Source organism: Falco biarmicus, chromosome 5 (assembly GCF_023638135.1).
Source record: "Falco biarmicus isolate bFalBia1 chromosome 5, bFalBia1.pri, whole genome shotgun sequence".
Classification (NCBI taxonomy): domain Eukaryota; kingdom Metazoa; phylum Chordata; class Aves; order Falconiformes; family Falconidae; genus Falco; species Falco biarmicus.
In genome coordinates, this window is record NC_079292.1 from 85,604,679 (window position 1) to 85,620,669 (window position 15,991).

Below are 15,991 nucleotides of genomic sequence, written 5' to 3' on the forward strand. Positions count from 1 at the left end.
TCACCTACGGGTGGATGCGCTGCGTAGGAATTGTCCCAGTTACTGAGAGACTCCTGCCGCTGGCTGCAACGGGGCTTCCCAGCCCAAGTGTGGGCCTGGATGATGTTAAGGTGGTAATTGGTGATGTATCCTTTTCTTAGTCTCTGTAATGCTTTGCAGTAATGATTTGATGCTTTGCTCCTATTGCTTTTTTATCATATTGTGCATAATAACTAGCACTTTTATCATATTGCATGCTATTTTCCTTTATTATACTGTAATATAATAAATTGCATTTATTCTTATATTTGATTTGGAGTTCATTTTTGCTTGGTATCCAGTCAACCAGCAAAACAGTGGGCAAGAACAGGTTCCTCTCAGCCCCAGAACCAATTCCTTGAACTTCAGAATTTTATTATTATCACCATTATCATAGTTTAATAAACACAGCTACAAAAGGTAAAGTGCAGCTAAACATTTAGGTCCTGTATCATCTGGCATTGGTGGTTTGCTGCTTTCTGGCTATCTTCTGGGTCTAGCAAAATTTCCTTTCAGTTGTTCTCAAGCCGTTGCTCCTCAGCATCTCCATGTTCTGTTTTGTTTGCAGGTTTATTAAAAAAAAAAGAAAAAAAAGAAAAAAAAATAGAAGAATTGCCATTCCACCACAATTTAGCTTGAAGCAAAACTCTAAATAGAAAGATTCAGCTCCTGTTAATACTGCCATCCATCTCAACCATTTGCAAGGCATTGCTGATCTCTTAAAATAACACGGTTAGAGTGAAATGAGCTGAAACAATGAGTGATGAGCAAGTTGCCATGGGGAAGTGAACAGAAACGCACAGTTCCCTCTCACTTAGCTCTTAGCAGCCCCTCTGTTCTGCTGGCACGTGGCTCAGTAGCAGGTAATAAAAGATATGGCCTGATAGCATGAGGTGTAGTGCATCCTCTTTCCAATCTGGGTTATCGCTTCATGCCAAGCAGAGGTGGGAGGAAAAAATAGAACCTTGGAGTTCCCATGGTGCGCCCTGCCTAGGGGCAGCAGCTCCCACAACTTCCAGGCTGCTCATAGGATCTGGTGGGTGGCTTCGGTCCTTTCCAAAGCAGCAGTCCCTAGAGCTGTACCACTGGAGCTCAGCTGCTGTTTCCAGGGAATTGGCAGGGGTAGAGGGAGTTACGTCAGCTCAACCTGTCTCCTTGAAGCAGTAGAGTCAGGCAACCTAGATTTCTTTTCCAAAAACTGCATAAGAAAAAGAACTTGAAAAGTTCTGATTTAAATACTCCAGGTTTTCTCAGGGTTTCTTTTGTTCTCAAAAGAGCTTGCCTTGTTTGTTTTCACAGAATATTTTCAGCCTTTGGATACAAGATAAAATTTTATTCCCTGAATTTCAACTTCTGTCTTTCATTCCCTAGACTTCCTCACTATTTTCTCTTTCCATCTTGCCATTCTACTAAAAAAAGTAAGGCAAGGTTAAAGATGTTTGGTAGCAAAGAAAAACCTGAAAACTTCCAGTATTTTTTCCAAGAGGGAAGACATAAGCTGTTGAAGGTATGGTTTCCTTACTTAAGCTTACCTTCCTTTCTCAACAAACACACACCTTTTTCAGTGGAAAAAAGGAGAAATAGGAAGCTTAAAAATAAATTTATAGGAATGGGGAAAAATTCCTACCCTTCAACTGTATTTTTTTTAATTCCAAAAGCAAAATAACCTTATAATATATGTTAGCATTAAACAATGTCTGGTTTAATCCCTAAGCTATGTGCTTGTTCATTTCTAGCTTCCCAGGTGGGTAATGTGAAGACTGTTTTGAAAATCACCACATTACACACAGGATAAAACCATTTTCCAGAGAAAATCATTCTCTTACCAGAAAGATTTGACCAATTTGAGTGATTGCTATTATTCTGAACACTTCCACGTAAATAATATTACATGAAAAGAATTATAAAATCTTTCAAGACCGTAACAGTTAGTGGCAAGTGTGACAGAGAGGTACCACCTGCACGTGTCATCCAACCCGACTAAGTGATAGTTGCAGCTTGGATGCACGGTGTGATGGCTGCCCTTTACAGACAGAACTCTGGCTTCTACATCTGAACAGTTCCCAGTGAGTAACATGTTTTATGCCGCCACGTAGCTCATGCAGTAGTATTGGACATAACCCTTCTGTGCTGGGTTTCACTCAGAACTGCCTTCGGAGCTTATGAGTTTCCTCAAACAACCTCTTTATCAGAAGCCTCACCTTCATACAAAGGGTCGTTGTACACTAGAAGGCTGTCTTGCCGGCTGTGTTTTCCTGCTCCTCTGTTGCACAAGGGAAGCTTGAAACCTGTCTGTACTTACCCAGAACTCTTCAGATTTTCAGATCAATCTCAGAAATTGCTGCTGGCACTTTGGAAGAAAAGGATCACACCAAGCCCTTGTGGCTGGGGATGCTTGATTCAGCATGAGATCCAAGCAACTCATGTGAATGCATGTCCGTCTCAGAGGCAACAACTTTTAAGGTCACAGCTTATCCACATGTGGTGGGTTGGTCATGGCTGAATGCCACGTGCCCACCAAGCCACTCTATCAGTCCCCTCCTCAACAGAATGGGGGGCAGAAAAGATGGAACAAAGCCTTGTGGGTCAAGATTCAAGGCAGTTTAATGAAGCAATAGCAAAAGTTGTGTGCATGGAAGCAAAGGAAAACAGAAGATGTTATTCTCTGCTTCCCATCAGCAGGCAATGGTCAGCCACTTCCCGGGAAGCAGGGCTTTGGTACGCATAGCGGTTGCTCTGGAAGACAAACGTAAATAAAGAATGTCCCCGGCTCCTCCTCCTTTCTCTTAGCTTTTGTACCTGAGCAGACGTCAACTGGTAGGGAATATTCCGTTGGGCACTTTGGGTCAGCTGTCCTGGCCAACTTGCCCACCCCCAGCCCACGGGTGAGGGGGGCGGGGGGAGGTTGGAGATACAGCCTTGGTGCTGCGCGCGCGATGCTCAGCAGCAGCCAAAACACTGGGGTGTGATCACCACCTTTCTACTACCGATACAAGCACAGCGCTGTGAGGGCTGTGATGGGGCTCAGCCAAACCCAATACACCACACCATAAACTCTGACTGGTTTCACCCACAAATGCACCAGAGGGGGGTATTGTTAGCCAGTTTTGGCCTGCAGTTTAATGTGGAGGAATTTATAAAATCTATGTGCAAGAAAAGTTCTTTTAAAGTCTTGCCAAGTCGTTTGGAGAAAAGTTTCTGCAAGTTAAAAACTTTCTGTGCTCTGGTGAAGCCATTCTTCAGAATCATTTCTCAGTATGCAAGAGCACTAAGGCAGTACAAATATTTCAGAAACTCTCCAGAAGGAGGGAATAAAACAGATTTCTCTTTTGCTGAGCGTGGAAGAAACAAAGGCACATCAATGTGAGAAAAGGCAGCAACTGATTTCTTTGTTTTTATGGTTTTGGCCTTTGCAATTGATTTGGGGAAATAGACTCTATTAACTAGTATATATGTAGGAAAGAAACAGAAGCAGTGAGAACAAAGAAGCCAAATTATTTCTGAAACGAGGCTTGATTGGTTTAGAACAAAGCCTATAGATTGTAGCTATGTGTAAGAATGGAAGACTGGATACAGCCTTGAAGGTCTGTGTCTCCTAGTTCCCCTGCCCCGATCCTTTGACAATTTGGGGCTCTGAACAGGACACTTAGAAGTATTATGCAGCCATGTAGGGTTAATTTAGAAGCTTTGGCACTGATTATTTTATTTAGCTAGTATGCCTTCACTTCTGTTACTTCTTATTCTCCAAGGGCTTGTTAGTTCCAGACTTTAAAGATGTCACCCACTGAGTAAGTATGAGCCCAGGTTCAAGATGACAGCCCTGTCCTGCAAGCACGGAGCATGTGTCTCCCTGGCATCAAAACCAGTGGAACAAGGCAATTGCTCTGGAGGGAAGAATACAGTGTTTTCCCATATCGGGACCTCACATAGCAAATTACTGTTTTTAAAAAAGCCTTAAGACAGACAACAGAATTGACTCAGCTTCTTGATCCCTTCTTCTTAATTCCTTAAAATTCCTTCCCCTCATAAAAATAAAGATGTATAAATTCTGCTAGGATATTCTTTGAATGGCATGACTTTTTTTTTGGAGCTATTCTGCAGCCATTCCTGTTTTCTGAGAGCAAGAAAACACTCAGGGGTACGTTGTAACTGTCTTTTAGAGAGGTGAAGGGAAGGTCATTGACAGTCATTGTCATAAATACATTGCTATAATCTGATCAACTGTCCTCGCCCTGTGAGAAAAGGTCCCTTGCTAAAGGAATGCAACGGCTCTTCTCTGTAGCACGGACAGAGCGTATTTTCTGCTTCTCTTTTACTATACACAATTTGGAAGTCCAAGGTATTTTCATACTCTAGTTTGGGGGTCCTCAAACTTTTTAAGCAGGGGGCCGGCGCGCGGATGAAGTGGCAGGCAGCCATCTGCGGCTGCTTGGTTTCCCCGCCAACCCCCGGCGGGGTGTGTATGTGTGTGTGTGTTCTGTAAATACCCGGGGCCCAGACTGAGGACCCTGGGGGGCCGTTTGAGGACCCCTGCTCTAGTTCAACACAAATTCACCTTTTCCATTTTTGTCAGACTTCACTGTTTTCACCTATAGTTCACACCTTGACACCCACCCATTCCACCACATCTCCCCCACTGCTGCCTTCGTTACCTCTAGTTCCATACATGCTAGATCTTGCGTTCCACAAGACTGGTAAACCAGGTATGTCCTGAAAGCCGTGCACTGGGGGAAAGAAAGCAGCACTGCGGTTTGCTGGAACACAGCTGATACAGAAGTCAGTGTAAAATCCAAGCTATCTGCCTCCTGCGGGAGCCTTAGGACAAACAGCAGCCATCTCTGCAAAGCACAGGAGTTGGTAGCAGGCGAGTTGCTACCAAAAGGCTCTGGCAGAGAGCTTCCCTTACGTCCCGCACACCACGGCAGGCTCTGCACTTGGCACAATGCAGGCTGAAGCACATAGCTGTTGGAAATAAGGCATTTATGGCTGAATTTGTGGAATCCCTTGCCACAGAGTATCAGACTATCTCTCGGTCTAAGATGGATCACGTTGTACGGCATTACACATTTACATTACGGACATAGCAATTAAAAAATGTTTTGCAGTCAGCTACATGGGGAAAAAAATGGAAAAGTCACTTAAGTCTGCTACAAATGGGGACACTGGTGGACAAATTTTCATGGGAAGTGCCAAAAGAGAGTACAACAGTGGTGTTACAAAGAAAAGCAAGCAGTGGATCAAGTAGACTTAGAAGAAACATACCCTATACTTTTATTAAATGTAGAAGCACATGGGTTGGCCTGAATTACTTGGTGCTTTTAGACATATCTAGGCCACAGTGGGCTTAACGAGTGTTGCTCCCATTAGGAATGGTGTTACAGATGTGCCCAGGAACCCTGAGAATGATCCCATGGCCTGTTTTGGAGAGTGCTGTACAAACATTCAAGAAGATGGAGTCCCTACCTGGAGGAGATTATTGTAATTAGAGCATGAGGCAAGTACTGGGTGTAACAAACAAACGGAGAACGGGGTGCAGTAATGATAGGAAAGTGTAGGTGGATAAACTCGTTATGATGTACAGCTAGCACGAATAAACATAACAAAACAAAATGTAGGAGTGAGAGCAAGAAGAGGAATATTTAATGCTGATCGAGTGGAATGACTGACTCATATGAAACGGCAATAGGCCACCCCAGCGCAGTGTTGCATCTCATTTCTATGGTGCTAAATAGTAACATATTAATAAACAGCCTTCCCGTATGTGGGCATGGGCACAGCCTTTACCTTCCTCCCTCAGGTACATGTCCAAAAAATCTTTTCCCATCCTGAAAGATACCTCATGAGCATCAGTGCTTGTGAAGTTGCAAGCCCTCTTTATCCTTCTTAGCACAGTCCTAAAATTTTGATCAACCCACCGGTGTTCGTGGCCATTTCAGGGCGTGCTGGAGGGTGCATAAAAGGTTGGGTATTTGTCTGGAGTCTTGACCAGATTCCCACTTGATACTTTTTCTGTAGTGTTCTCCTGGCACTTCACACGGGCATACCTTTGTCATGCACGCTCACTGACGGCTCTGAAGTGCCCCAACGCCCACATTCACCTTTGCATCTATGTCGATAGCCAGCTCAGGAGGTCTCTGAGAGAGCAAACACAGAAACACCATCTGCATTGACTTTAACCCATGGGTAATATTCAGCTTTATGTCTTCATTACGCTTTGCTGTGCCAGTGGCGTGGAGGGAACCTCCCAGTTTGCAAACGCCTGGCAATCTTGGTGAAGGCAGGCTGGCTCAGCTTCAGTCCGGCTACCCCTGCAGTACAGCTGTTACGGTCGGAATTACCAGCAGAAAAACTGGCAAAAGCAGAGGTTACATCTACTCTCCAAGCAAGAGGCGTGCTTGCTGATTCATATACGCCTGCCTGCATCAGCTTGAGACCTCACAGGGCAGCCTGTACAAACCTGTCTGAATGCTGGCCGAATACATCAGGGTCTGAAGAAAGTACGGTGGTGCTGCTGTCAGCAACAACTTCAGAGCTGCTCAGCTGTCTTTACTTCCACTTCCTTTCACCTCCCTTCCAGTCCAAGCGCAGACACAACCAGTTTCACAACTTCTGTGTGAAGGAGTACAGCTACCACCTCTGGAAAGCAAAAGGAAGCAGGTTTCTACTGAGTAAAGCATGAGACCATGCACAGCCGTCTGCACTGTTGTCATCTGCAGATGGTCAGCTTCGGGCACTCTGAGGCCTCCTGGAAGCTGGAACAAGCTTTGGAGGGCAGCAACTCCGTTATAAGGAGACTAAGGTGGTTAACTGTGGACCTTTCGATCGAAAGGCTAGCTGAAAGCAGCCAGCCGGGTTTGCGAGTGAAGAAATTACTGGCCAGATGGGAATACTCTGAACCCTGGCACCACATTTCTCCCTCAGTCTGAAAGAGCTTGTGTTTGCCAGCTGCCACGCTGTGATATGCATCTTCATTCCTTAGTTTGAGAAAACTGCAGGATTTCTTTCTCTTCTTGTGTGTTATTTGCAAATAATTTCAGTGTATGCAGGACTTCATGCCACAGCGTGTAAAAGGCTGTGCAAGACTGACTGACATAACTATCAATTTGCAAAAGCCTTGGCAGATTAAATCTAAGTTGGTTGCTTCATAAAATTGATAGTTCTTTGTTTTCCAGTCATCTGTGGGCTCACTCAACATCGCTTACCTTTGGTTTGGCAGATCTGGTACAGGTGTGTTTTCACATCTTCCTTGCTGTGAACACGGACCAAGAATTTGCCCCCCCTCATTTGCTTTTGGAAATACTTTCATGCACCTGCTCTGGCTGGGGTAGAGTTACTTTTCTTCACAGCAGCCCGTGTAGCGCCATGCTTGTGACTAAAACCGGGCTGGTAACACACCGATGTTTGGGCTGTTGCTGAACAGTGATTGCACAGCGTCAAGGCCTTTTCTTTTTCACACCCTGCCCCAGCAGCGAGCAGGCTGGGGGTGACCAGAGGCTGGGAGAGGACACAGGGGGGTCAGCAGACCCAAGGGATATCCCACACCATATGACACCATGTCCAGCGAGAAAAACTGGGGGAAAGGAGGAAAAGGAAGGAGGGGATGTTCAGAGTCATGGTGTTTGTCTTCCCAAGTAACTGTTTGGTGTGTCGAGGCCCTGCTTGCCAGGAAGTGGCTGAACACCTGCCTGCTGATGGGAAGCAGCAAATTAATTCCTTATTTTGCTTTGCTTACACATGTACCCTTGCTTCACTTATTAAACTGCTTTTGCATCAACCCACAAGTTGGTTTTTTTTTTTTTGCTTTTGCCCTTCCAGTCCTCCCCCCCACCTTGGGGGCGGGGGGTGAGTGAGTGACTGACTGGGGGCCTGGCTGCCAGCTGCGGTCAACCCACCACAGTCCTTTTTGGTGTCCAGCGTGCGGTAAGAGGACTTTGAGACAACAACATCTGATCGGAGCGCGGTAGGTAGAATTTATAGCTGTTAATTAGCAGGGTCCTGTGCTTGCTTGCTTTAATGTATATTGGAATCTGGTGCTTGTTAGTGGCTGCTTTGGACTTTCGCTGTTTATTGTAGCACTTATCATCTTACCAGGCTGTGCCAGGGAACATTTTGTTATCAGCAACAGGCAAAGGGCCCAGGCACTGCTGCTGCTCCTGTGCTGCTATACTGGATATACTGGAACATGTGTTACAGGGTTAATTTTCATCATAGCAGCCCACAGGGTGTTGCATTTTGGATTTTCGACTAAACCAGCGTTGACAATACACGAATGGTTTAGCTGTTACTGAAGAGCATTTGCACAGCATCAAGGTCTTTCTTTTTCCCCCTCTGTCCTGCCAGCGAGTAGGCTGGGGGTAGGTGAGAGGTTGGGGAGGGGACAGCCCTGGGACAGCTGACCCGAGCTAACTGAAGTCCTATCCATCAGCAAGTAGAAGCAAAATCTCCAACTTGTGAAACTGATGCAGGCGTATTGAGTCACACTCCTGCAATCAGTTTTGCATTTGTCTATATATGTATGAGTCTGTGTGAAGTTAAAGAACTAATTATTTATTTATATTATTTATTTAGAACCTTTAAGCCTCCTAAAACGTAAATGGTTTGGCACTTAAGCACACAAAATCCTGGTTCTGCTGAAGTTAGCAAGCATTAATTACCTGTTTTCTAGGGTAAAACCTAACTCTGAAATTTACATTTTCTTTTTTTAGTGAATATGGCTTGCATTGCTATTTCATGACTGTATCAAACAAAAATAAATTAAGCATCATTACAAAATATTAAGAAACTGATTTTCTAAGATGAAGCAATTGTTCATACAATTTCACCATCTGAAATTGATTCTAATTAATACTGAAAATTCCCATCAAGCTGGTTTTACTTGTGATACAAAATTTCACTGATTATTGCCAAAGAACTAATACTGTCGAGACAAATATACACAATAAAATGTTGATGATGTTTTTCATGCTACAATATTATCTTTATTTTCCAATAAAAAGTAATAAGTTTGTGACATTAAAAAAAAGGCAGAGAAAATATTTGTTTAGTTTTTATATTTTTTTTCCACTTCTGTTCTGTACCTTCGTTTTGAAATGCATGGTCTGTAAGATACAAGAATTGAGAAACTACCGAAATAACCTGGATAACACCATATGAGGTTCAAAGATAAACTACTTTGAAAAACCCACTCTGCTGAACTGTACCTAGTGTGGTAAGTGGAAGTTCTGTAATTAAAGTATTTACAGGACGGAAGACAAAAACACTACTGAAAGCTTAGCTTAAAACTCTGCTGGAGTAATCGGTTCATGGACTGTGTATATATTTTCACTAGATGTAGTCATCCTGGGAAAAATCCACGTACGTTCCATGCACAAGAGTAGTTCCATTAGTGAAAACATCGTTAGAGCTAAATGGTAAAGAAGATGCAGATGTTTCTATAACCCAGTTTCATCTAACCTTCTCTGCCACCACCACTGTGTATTCTCACTGAACAGCTACAGTTCTCAATGCCTTCCTGCTCGAGGGAGCTCCTCCTTCCCCTTCCCACGGTCTAAACGTCTGTATGGGACTGAGTGTCAGTTCTGGATTCTCACTTTGGTTCTGCCATTGCCGTTCCATGACCTGCCAGGTTAAATCACCTCCCTTCTCATTTCTGGGAAAGAAAGAGATTGCTGACTCCACCTTCCCTTGCCAGGGCAGCGAAGATTAATCCTGTGGAACCCACAGCATTTCAGACGTGCTGGGTATGTAAGAACCGAGCCAACAACGCAAACCCACCTTCTCAGAGAAGGGGTTGCACACACCTCAGCGCTGGCATCGCTCTACACCTTGGGCGCAGCGACGCATGGAGGCGAGGCCACCTCTACAGTCTTTTCTTACCCAGACATTGCTGGAATGCAGCACCACAGCTCCATATCTGCACCGGTTTTCCCTCTCGGCCCTATGTCTGGAGAACATCCACCTGCTGTAGCTTTCTACTCCCAACCCCGTGCTGCAGAAGCATTACAAGATGGGGATAATCAGGGCTCAGGATTAAGGCCAGAGTCTCCATCCCTAGAGATTTAGAATTTAAAATTATGTAAAAAGACAGAATACTTGTTAGGATGAAGAAATGCTAATACAAATCAGAAGGGACTGCTATTTCTTCCCAGAGAAGAGAAGCTGTTTTCTAAAGTGTGTATTTGTCGGAATGAAGCATCTGCCAGAGAAATCTCTCTCGGTTCTTGCTGGCAAACATTAAGGTCCTTTGAGGAAGCACATACGCAAGCTACTAAGTATGATTGGTTTAAGTTTTTTTTTAAAAAATTGTTGTTCTGCATGATGATTGCTGAAACGTTAAGAGCTCCCAGACTTGTCAGTCCTCTTCACAGCAAGACCCTCACCAAAATCACAGCCATAGAGTTCTACCCGAAGGCCAATACCATGATACCATGTTCTTGGAACAATGCGGATAAACCTGGACAGAATGGGTGGGTTAAAAAAATGCTTGACGTGCCCGTTGCTGTTTTCATTACCCGAGAAAACCTGCAAATACACAATCACACAATTAGTTAAAAGGCAGCGCTTAAACCCCCACCCCGCGTTTTCTTTTTTAAAATGGTTCCAAGCTGTTGCATTACCCATCCAGGGTAGATGGACTGTCACTTCCAATTTTAGGCAGGACCACATCCAGTCTCTTTCTAAAATGCTGGGTCAAAGGTAGTTCAGGCCAGCAATACCCGAGTCTGAATGAATTAAACAGCCTCCGTTTCCATCCACACCACAAAATTTGTCTTTCTAATCTGGATGGACTAAAAAACCCAAACTTCCCTTATTTTACTGCTGCTAAAAGCCCTTGTGGGTTAGGTTGGTGTAAGGTGATATGGGAACAATGTGAAGTATTGTGTCTGCTCTGTGGGCATCTGGAGTTTTCCAGCTCCGTGACAGCAGAACTGCTCGCTAACATTAGTTTCACTTATAAAATCAAGGCAGAAATGAAAAAGCTGAAGAGAGGCCCTGGCAAACCCATTGTTCATTCAAATTAAATGTCCTCCTTTACAAATAACATCAGCTCCTTTTATCACAATGTTGACTGCATTCTCTACAGATTTGGCATTCTTTCCTTCCATTAATGTTAATTACTATGACCAAAATCAGATGGATATTAGGACGTTACCTGTAGTAACCCCAGCTCCCTAGTATTTTAAAGTCCTGTGAGGCCCTCTCTGTGGCTGGGTATTCTGCCCTTGTGCCTTGACTGTGCTCAGCGTCTAAAACCAAGCAACGAACACGACTGCCTGAGCCGAGGGTGATACCTTTGCCACAGAGCTTGAACCATCCATATAGGACCTCCACTCTGAGCCTTGGTCGCTGTAGAGGATAACATAGGTTTTCACAAAGTTTTCAGCAGATATGGACTTGACCCCCTGGGTAGCGATAGCAGTTATCTTCTTAACTGTGAGGAGATCAATTTGCAGCCACTGTTCCTTGTTGTTGAGCTACAATTGATAAAAAAAGTTGTCTATTAGCAAACATATGCCTGTCTGTATTTGCTTAAGTGAAAAATCCTGTTTAGAGACAGTTAAAACTGCATCAAAGCTGTATCAGAGAAGCGCAGAAGAGTAAAGCTGAGGCAAAAGTCACAAGTGTTCTTGGTGGTCCATACAATTAACTTCTTCCCTGCAGGTGGTGTATTTGGCGCCTTAAGATGTCCACATTAATTTTCAATACATAAAAAATAACACAGATTCATCTCCAGTATTAAAATATAATACATAATACTAATACCAAATGCTCATACAAACCAGGAGCAAACCTCAAGGTGCTCTGTAAAGAAATGCACCTCCGTTTTGAAGACACAGAAGCTCACATTCCGTGCTCTGGGTCATCCACCCCCAGACCCATTAAGCTGCACCGCCTATAAGCCAGCCCAGGATGGGTTTCTTTAACCCCTTTGAGACAAATATTCAAGTCGTATTCACCTCCTGAAATTAAAAGGGCTGCCTCTGCAGGCAAGTGCTGCAGGCTCTGGCCCAGTGGACACCACCCATCTCAAAACACGATTTCATTGCTGTTGCCAGAAGTTCAACAAGTTTCCTACTGGGGGCTTCTTCCCAAAGGATGGCTGTGAAGTAACCTTAGCTACACCTGGCGCTGAACACAGCGTACAGGGCGTGCACGAGCACACAGGCAGCACAGATTTATTAACTGCTGTCCCTGGTTTTCACTTGTTACCTTGGCTCGCCAGGCATTCACCTTCCCTTTCTGATTGAGACGAGCAAGCGAAGCGTCCCACGTGTTAAACCAAGATGTCTTAACAGACGAGGCTGTTATCTGGGTATTCTTGATCTCTCCATTTTCCATTCCAAGTGGCAAAGAGCAGCCTGTTAAGAGAAGTGCCATGTTATCTCCAGTTCATCCAAGTAGCCACAGCCAAAACAACATGCTGGAATTGAGAACACCCGCAATTTTAGCTTCATTTAATGTATTAGGTAAAAAATTTGCCAGAAAGGAAGCACCAGCACGTGACCCATTCTTACCATCTACTTCACAGCCCAGAAGCTCCATGCGAAGAGTAGGTCTGTTGTAGGCCTCGGTTGGGTACACTCTGATGTACCTAGCAATAATAGGGGGATCAATGATGTTCTCTTTTATTCCATAGGCATTGGAATTACCTTCAAAAATCTATTAAAAGAAAAAAATATCCACATATAGTTAATGAAATTCAAACACAAGCTTGCATGCTGAAAGCCTGCTCTGTTACAAAAGTAGTCTTTTTTACACCATTAGCCCCAGCCGTGGTGATGAAACACCCCACACTGCAGAGCAACTTGAAATATTTCACGGTCCCATCTTAGCATATTTGGAAGCGCCTGAAGGCCTCAATCCAAATAAGCAACCCCTTTCTACACGCTGCATAAGCCTGTAAGAAGACACTAGTAAAGAGGCAAAAGGACAGGTAAGAGACACCAGGTTTTCGGTTTGGGAGTTGTACCACAGAAACCTCAGGGTAAACTGAAGCTGTAAGAGGCAGGGCTGGAGCAGCTGGGCGTCAAATGAACCTTTTTCAGGGTACAACCACGCTTACTACACAGGCCTTCTGCAGGCAATTCAGGCAGTTTTAACTTTCAATTGTTGTGACAGCAGAAAAGGAAGGACAGGAGGGAGGACCTAATCCCAAACAAGGTAAGATCCAAGTTTTAGTTCTCCTTCCTGCTTGCTTCAAAAAGGGTGACACGGTCTTAGGAAATAATAGCAGGGAGAGATGCTCGTGAGAAAGCCATACTCTATACAGTCAAGGTCACAGGACCAATCTAAACTCCAGTCTAGGAGATTTCTCACCTTAAAATCCCTCTACTGGTCTGAATTTTATTGTATTGGTAAACACCCTTTGGGGTGTCAAGCGGTATTATTAGGTCTCTGAAGTCCATAATTTTTTCTGCTATCTCTTAACATAAAACTGTCACCTCCCTGCATCACCCAGTGACACTGCCTAGGTTGCTGCAACCCCTATGGCACGTACAGACCTTTTGTGCTGATGAGCTGTCTCCTCTGAAGGTGTTCCACTTTCGTTTGTCTTTGCTGTAGACAATAAAGTACTTCTGGACGTACAAGGACTTTAAAAACTGCTTGGCTCCCTGCGTCTGTATCCCAGTTAGCAGAACTTGTCTTTGAAAGTCCACCTAGGAACAGCAAACAGTGTTTATAGAGCCAGTAATGCACAGCAAAATCAATTTCATTCTTTAGCATCTACACAATAGCTTTAAGCCCTGCCTTCTGACACTAACACTCTCCGGAGAAAAAACAACCAGGTGCCGGAGGCCAAATTACTGCTGTCTCGCTCTCCTTTCACCTGTGTATTTGTGTGTGCGTTTAACTTCAGAGGCCACTTTACAGTGTTCAGCGTTCAGCACAGCGCCACAAAGACACCTCAAAAATACCTGTGTCCCCATGGTAGGCAGAACTCCGCTACCCCGTCTCACAAGTAGGCAAAAGGAGTGTGGAGAAATTAAAGGCTCACATTTTCATAATCTGCCTCTAGTTTGGGACACCCAGGCTGAGAAAAGGCATATGACATTCTGAAGAAAAGCCACCATTCCTGCTAATATCCTACCCAAGCCCCTAGCACATAAAAACAAATCGGCAAGATATTCCTATCGGCAGTGAAACTCATTCTTCAGGATGCGCACTCCACGTCTCTGCATACTTTACTGCAGCAACCTCAGCTTCTCACTGCCATGCCCCCTTATCAAATTCTTCTTCCTCCCAACATTATTTCCAGTTCCACATCAGATCTCCCAACCTTCTCCCCCTACTTCACCTCCACTAACTTGCTAGCAAGTGTTAGCGAGCCAAACAAAACACCTACCTGTTGAACTTAAACTGCAACACTAATTTGATAATTTCTTTTCTCCTAACTGCCTATTTTAATGAAATTTGTAAAAAAATCAACTATCCTCCCTAAGTCTGGGTGCAAATTGGCTCTCTGGCGCAACAGTGATTGGGATGGAAGAAAAAGATGGATGAAATTAGGTGACTGAATGATATAGTGCTTGCAGCCATAATTACAAGCTTGGTTTCCCTGTTAAGCCACACTGTGCTGTGTCAAGCTGGACACAGAAGCATCCAAACCAACCAAAAAAACCCCCAAAACTATCTGAAGCAATGCTTGACAGTGTTACGCTTTAAATGATCACCCAACACATACATATAAGTATGTATTGTTGGGTAGATGTCGGGGGGTGGGGGGAAGTAGTAGAAATAATGAAAAAAGAAAAAAAAAAATCCTTTTGCCTACAAAATGGTTACATCTAAATTGTGAGGGTAACTGTCCAGTCAATGGGCTGCTCCAGGGGAGGTGGAAAGTTTGCGTCACCACAATCAAACTTGCTACATCTTTTCGGTTTTCCCCATCAGTCTTCTCAGTGAGAAGAAGAGTAGCTTGATGTTCTAAAACAAACCATATGAAAACCACAACTCAATGATGGTCAAGCACGTGTTGTACCAACTATACCTGGATCCAAGGGAATCCTTCTGTTTTCACTGTAGTGCTCCAAGCGTTGTATGTTCCAGAATTGTGTAATCGGGCTAACTTAGGTTCCCAATAATCTAGATAGAAAATATGAATAAAGCAAGAATTTAAGATGAGATACTGGGAGGAAAAACAAAAAAAAAAAAAAAAAAGAGAAGAAAAAAAAAATAAGAGGGCTGTAACTTGTTAGTGATGCTGAATGCTTCAGTTCTTTTCTGGCCTGTCTTGAGGGAAAAAAACCCACCAAGAGACTCTAAAATCCATAATCAGACTCTAAAATCCATAATCTAGTATAATTTGGACATGGTCAGCAACTGAAAGTCAGCTGTTACCCTGCAAAGTATTGTAGTTGGCAGGATGACTTTAAAAATAATGGCCTTTTTTGTAATGCACTGTCTGCTGCTTTGGAACCAGGGTTTAGAGTTTGCTAAACAAGCTTTGGATGCCAGCAGGATGAGACACAGAATGTGCTTACATTCATGGAAGAGAGCTCCTTTCTGCATAATGTTAACAACTGATATGGAACATATATGACAAGGCAGCTTTCAAGCCTTCGTAACACTGCGGCAAGGAATGAAGAAAGAAAATTAAATCCACAGAAAAATCAGTTTTCCAAAATAAATAATTTGTTATTTCAAGGGAGAGGATGTGTGTGCCTGCACATATGTGTAACCTATATGCCTTGGCTTGCCACTGCCCATGTAATATTCTATCACTTTCTCTACCAAATGATCCTACTTTTATATCAGGAATAAACTTGGTAAATTAAAGACTCTGTCATTGCTCTGGACGCCAGATTCCCAAATCTCTCATAACACATCTATTTGGTCCTTTCACATCTCATACCACATGCAAATCTCAAAAGCTTTTTGAACACTTTGGTGTTCATTTTCGAGCAGGGAACCCAAAGGACAAAAAGATAAAGCTGGATCTGTTCCAGTTCATCCAGTAGGCCATCCAGAGGAC

General features: G+C 43.7%; 1 protein-coding gene across 1 annotated transcript in view; it reads right to left on the bottom strand.

The window, feature by feature from the left end:
* Window positions 1-8,968: 8,968 nt before the first annotated feature.
* F5 (coagulation factor V) overlaps window positions 8,969-15,991 on the bottom strand; it is a 34,817-nt gene continuing 27,794 nt past the window's right edge. The window contains exons 20-25 of the mRNA XM_056342154.1: window positions 15,008-15,102; window positions 13,521-13,676; window positions 12,534-12,678; window positions 12,229-12,377; window positions 11,310-11,492; window positions 8,969-10,539 (exon numbers count right to left, since the gene is read on the bottom strand). Of these exons, the coding sequence (XP_056198129.1) occupies window positions 10,351-10,539; window positions 11,310-11,492; window positions 12,229-12,377; window positions 12,534-12,678; window positions 13,521-13,676; window positions 15,008-15,102 (917 nt within the window). The 3' untranslated portion in view covers window positions 8,969-10,350. The remainder of the gene's footprint in view (window positions 10,540-11,309; window positions 11,493-12,228; window positions 12,378-12,533; window positions 12,679-13,520; window positions 13,677-15,007; window positions 15,103-15,991) is intronic.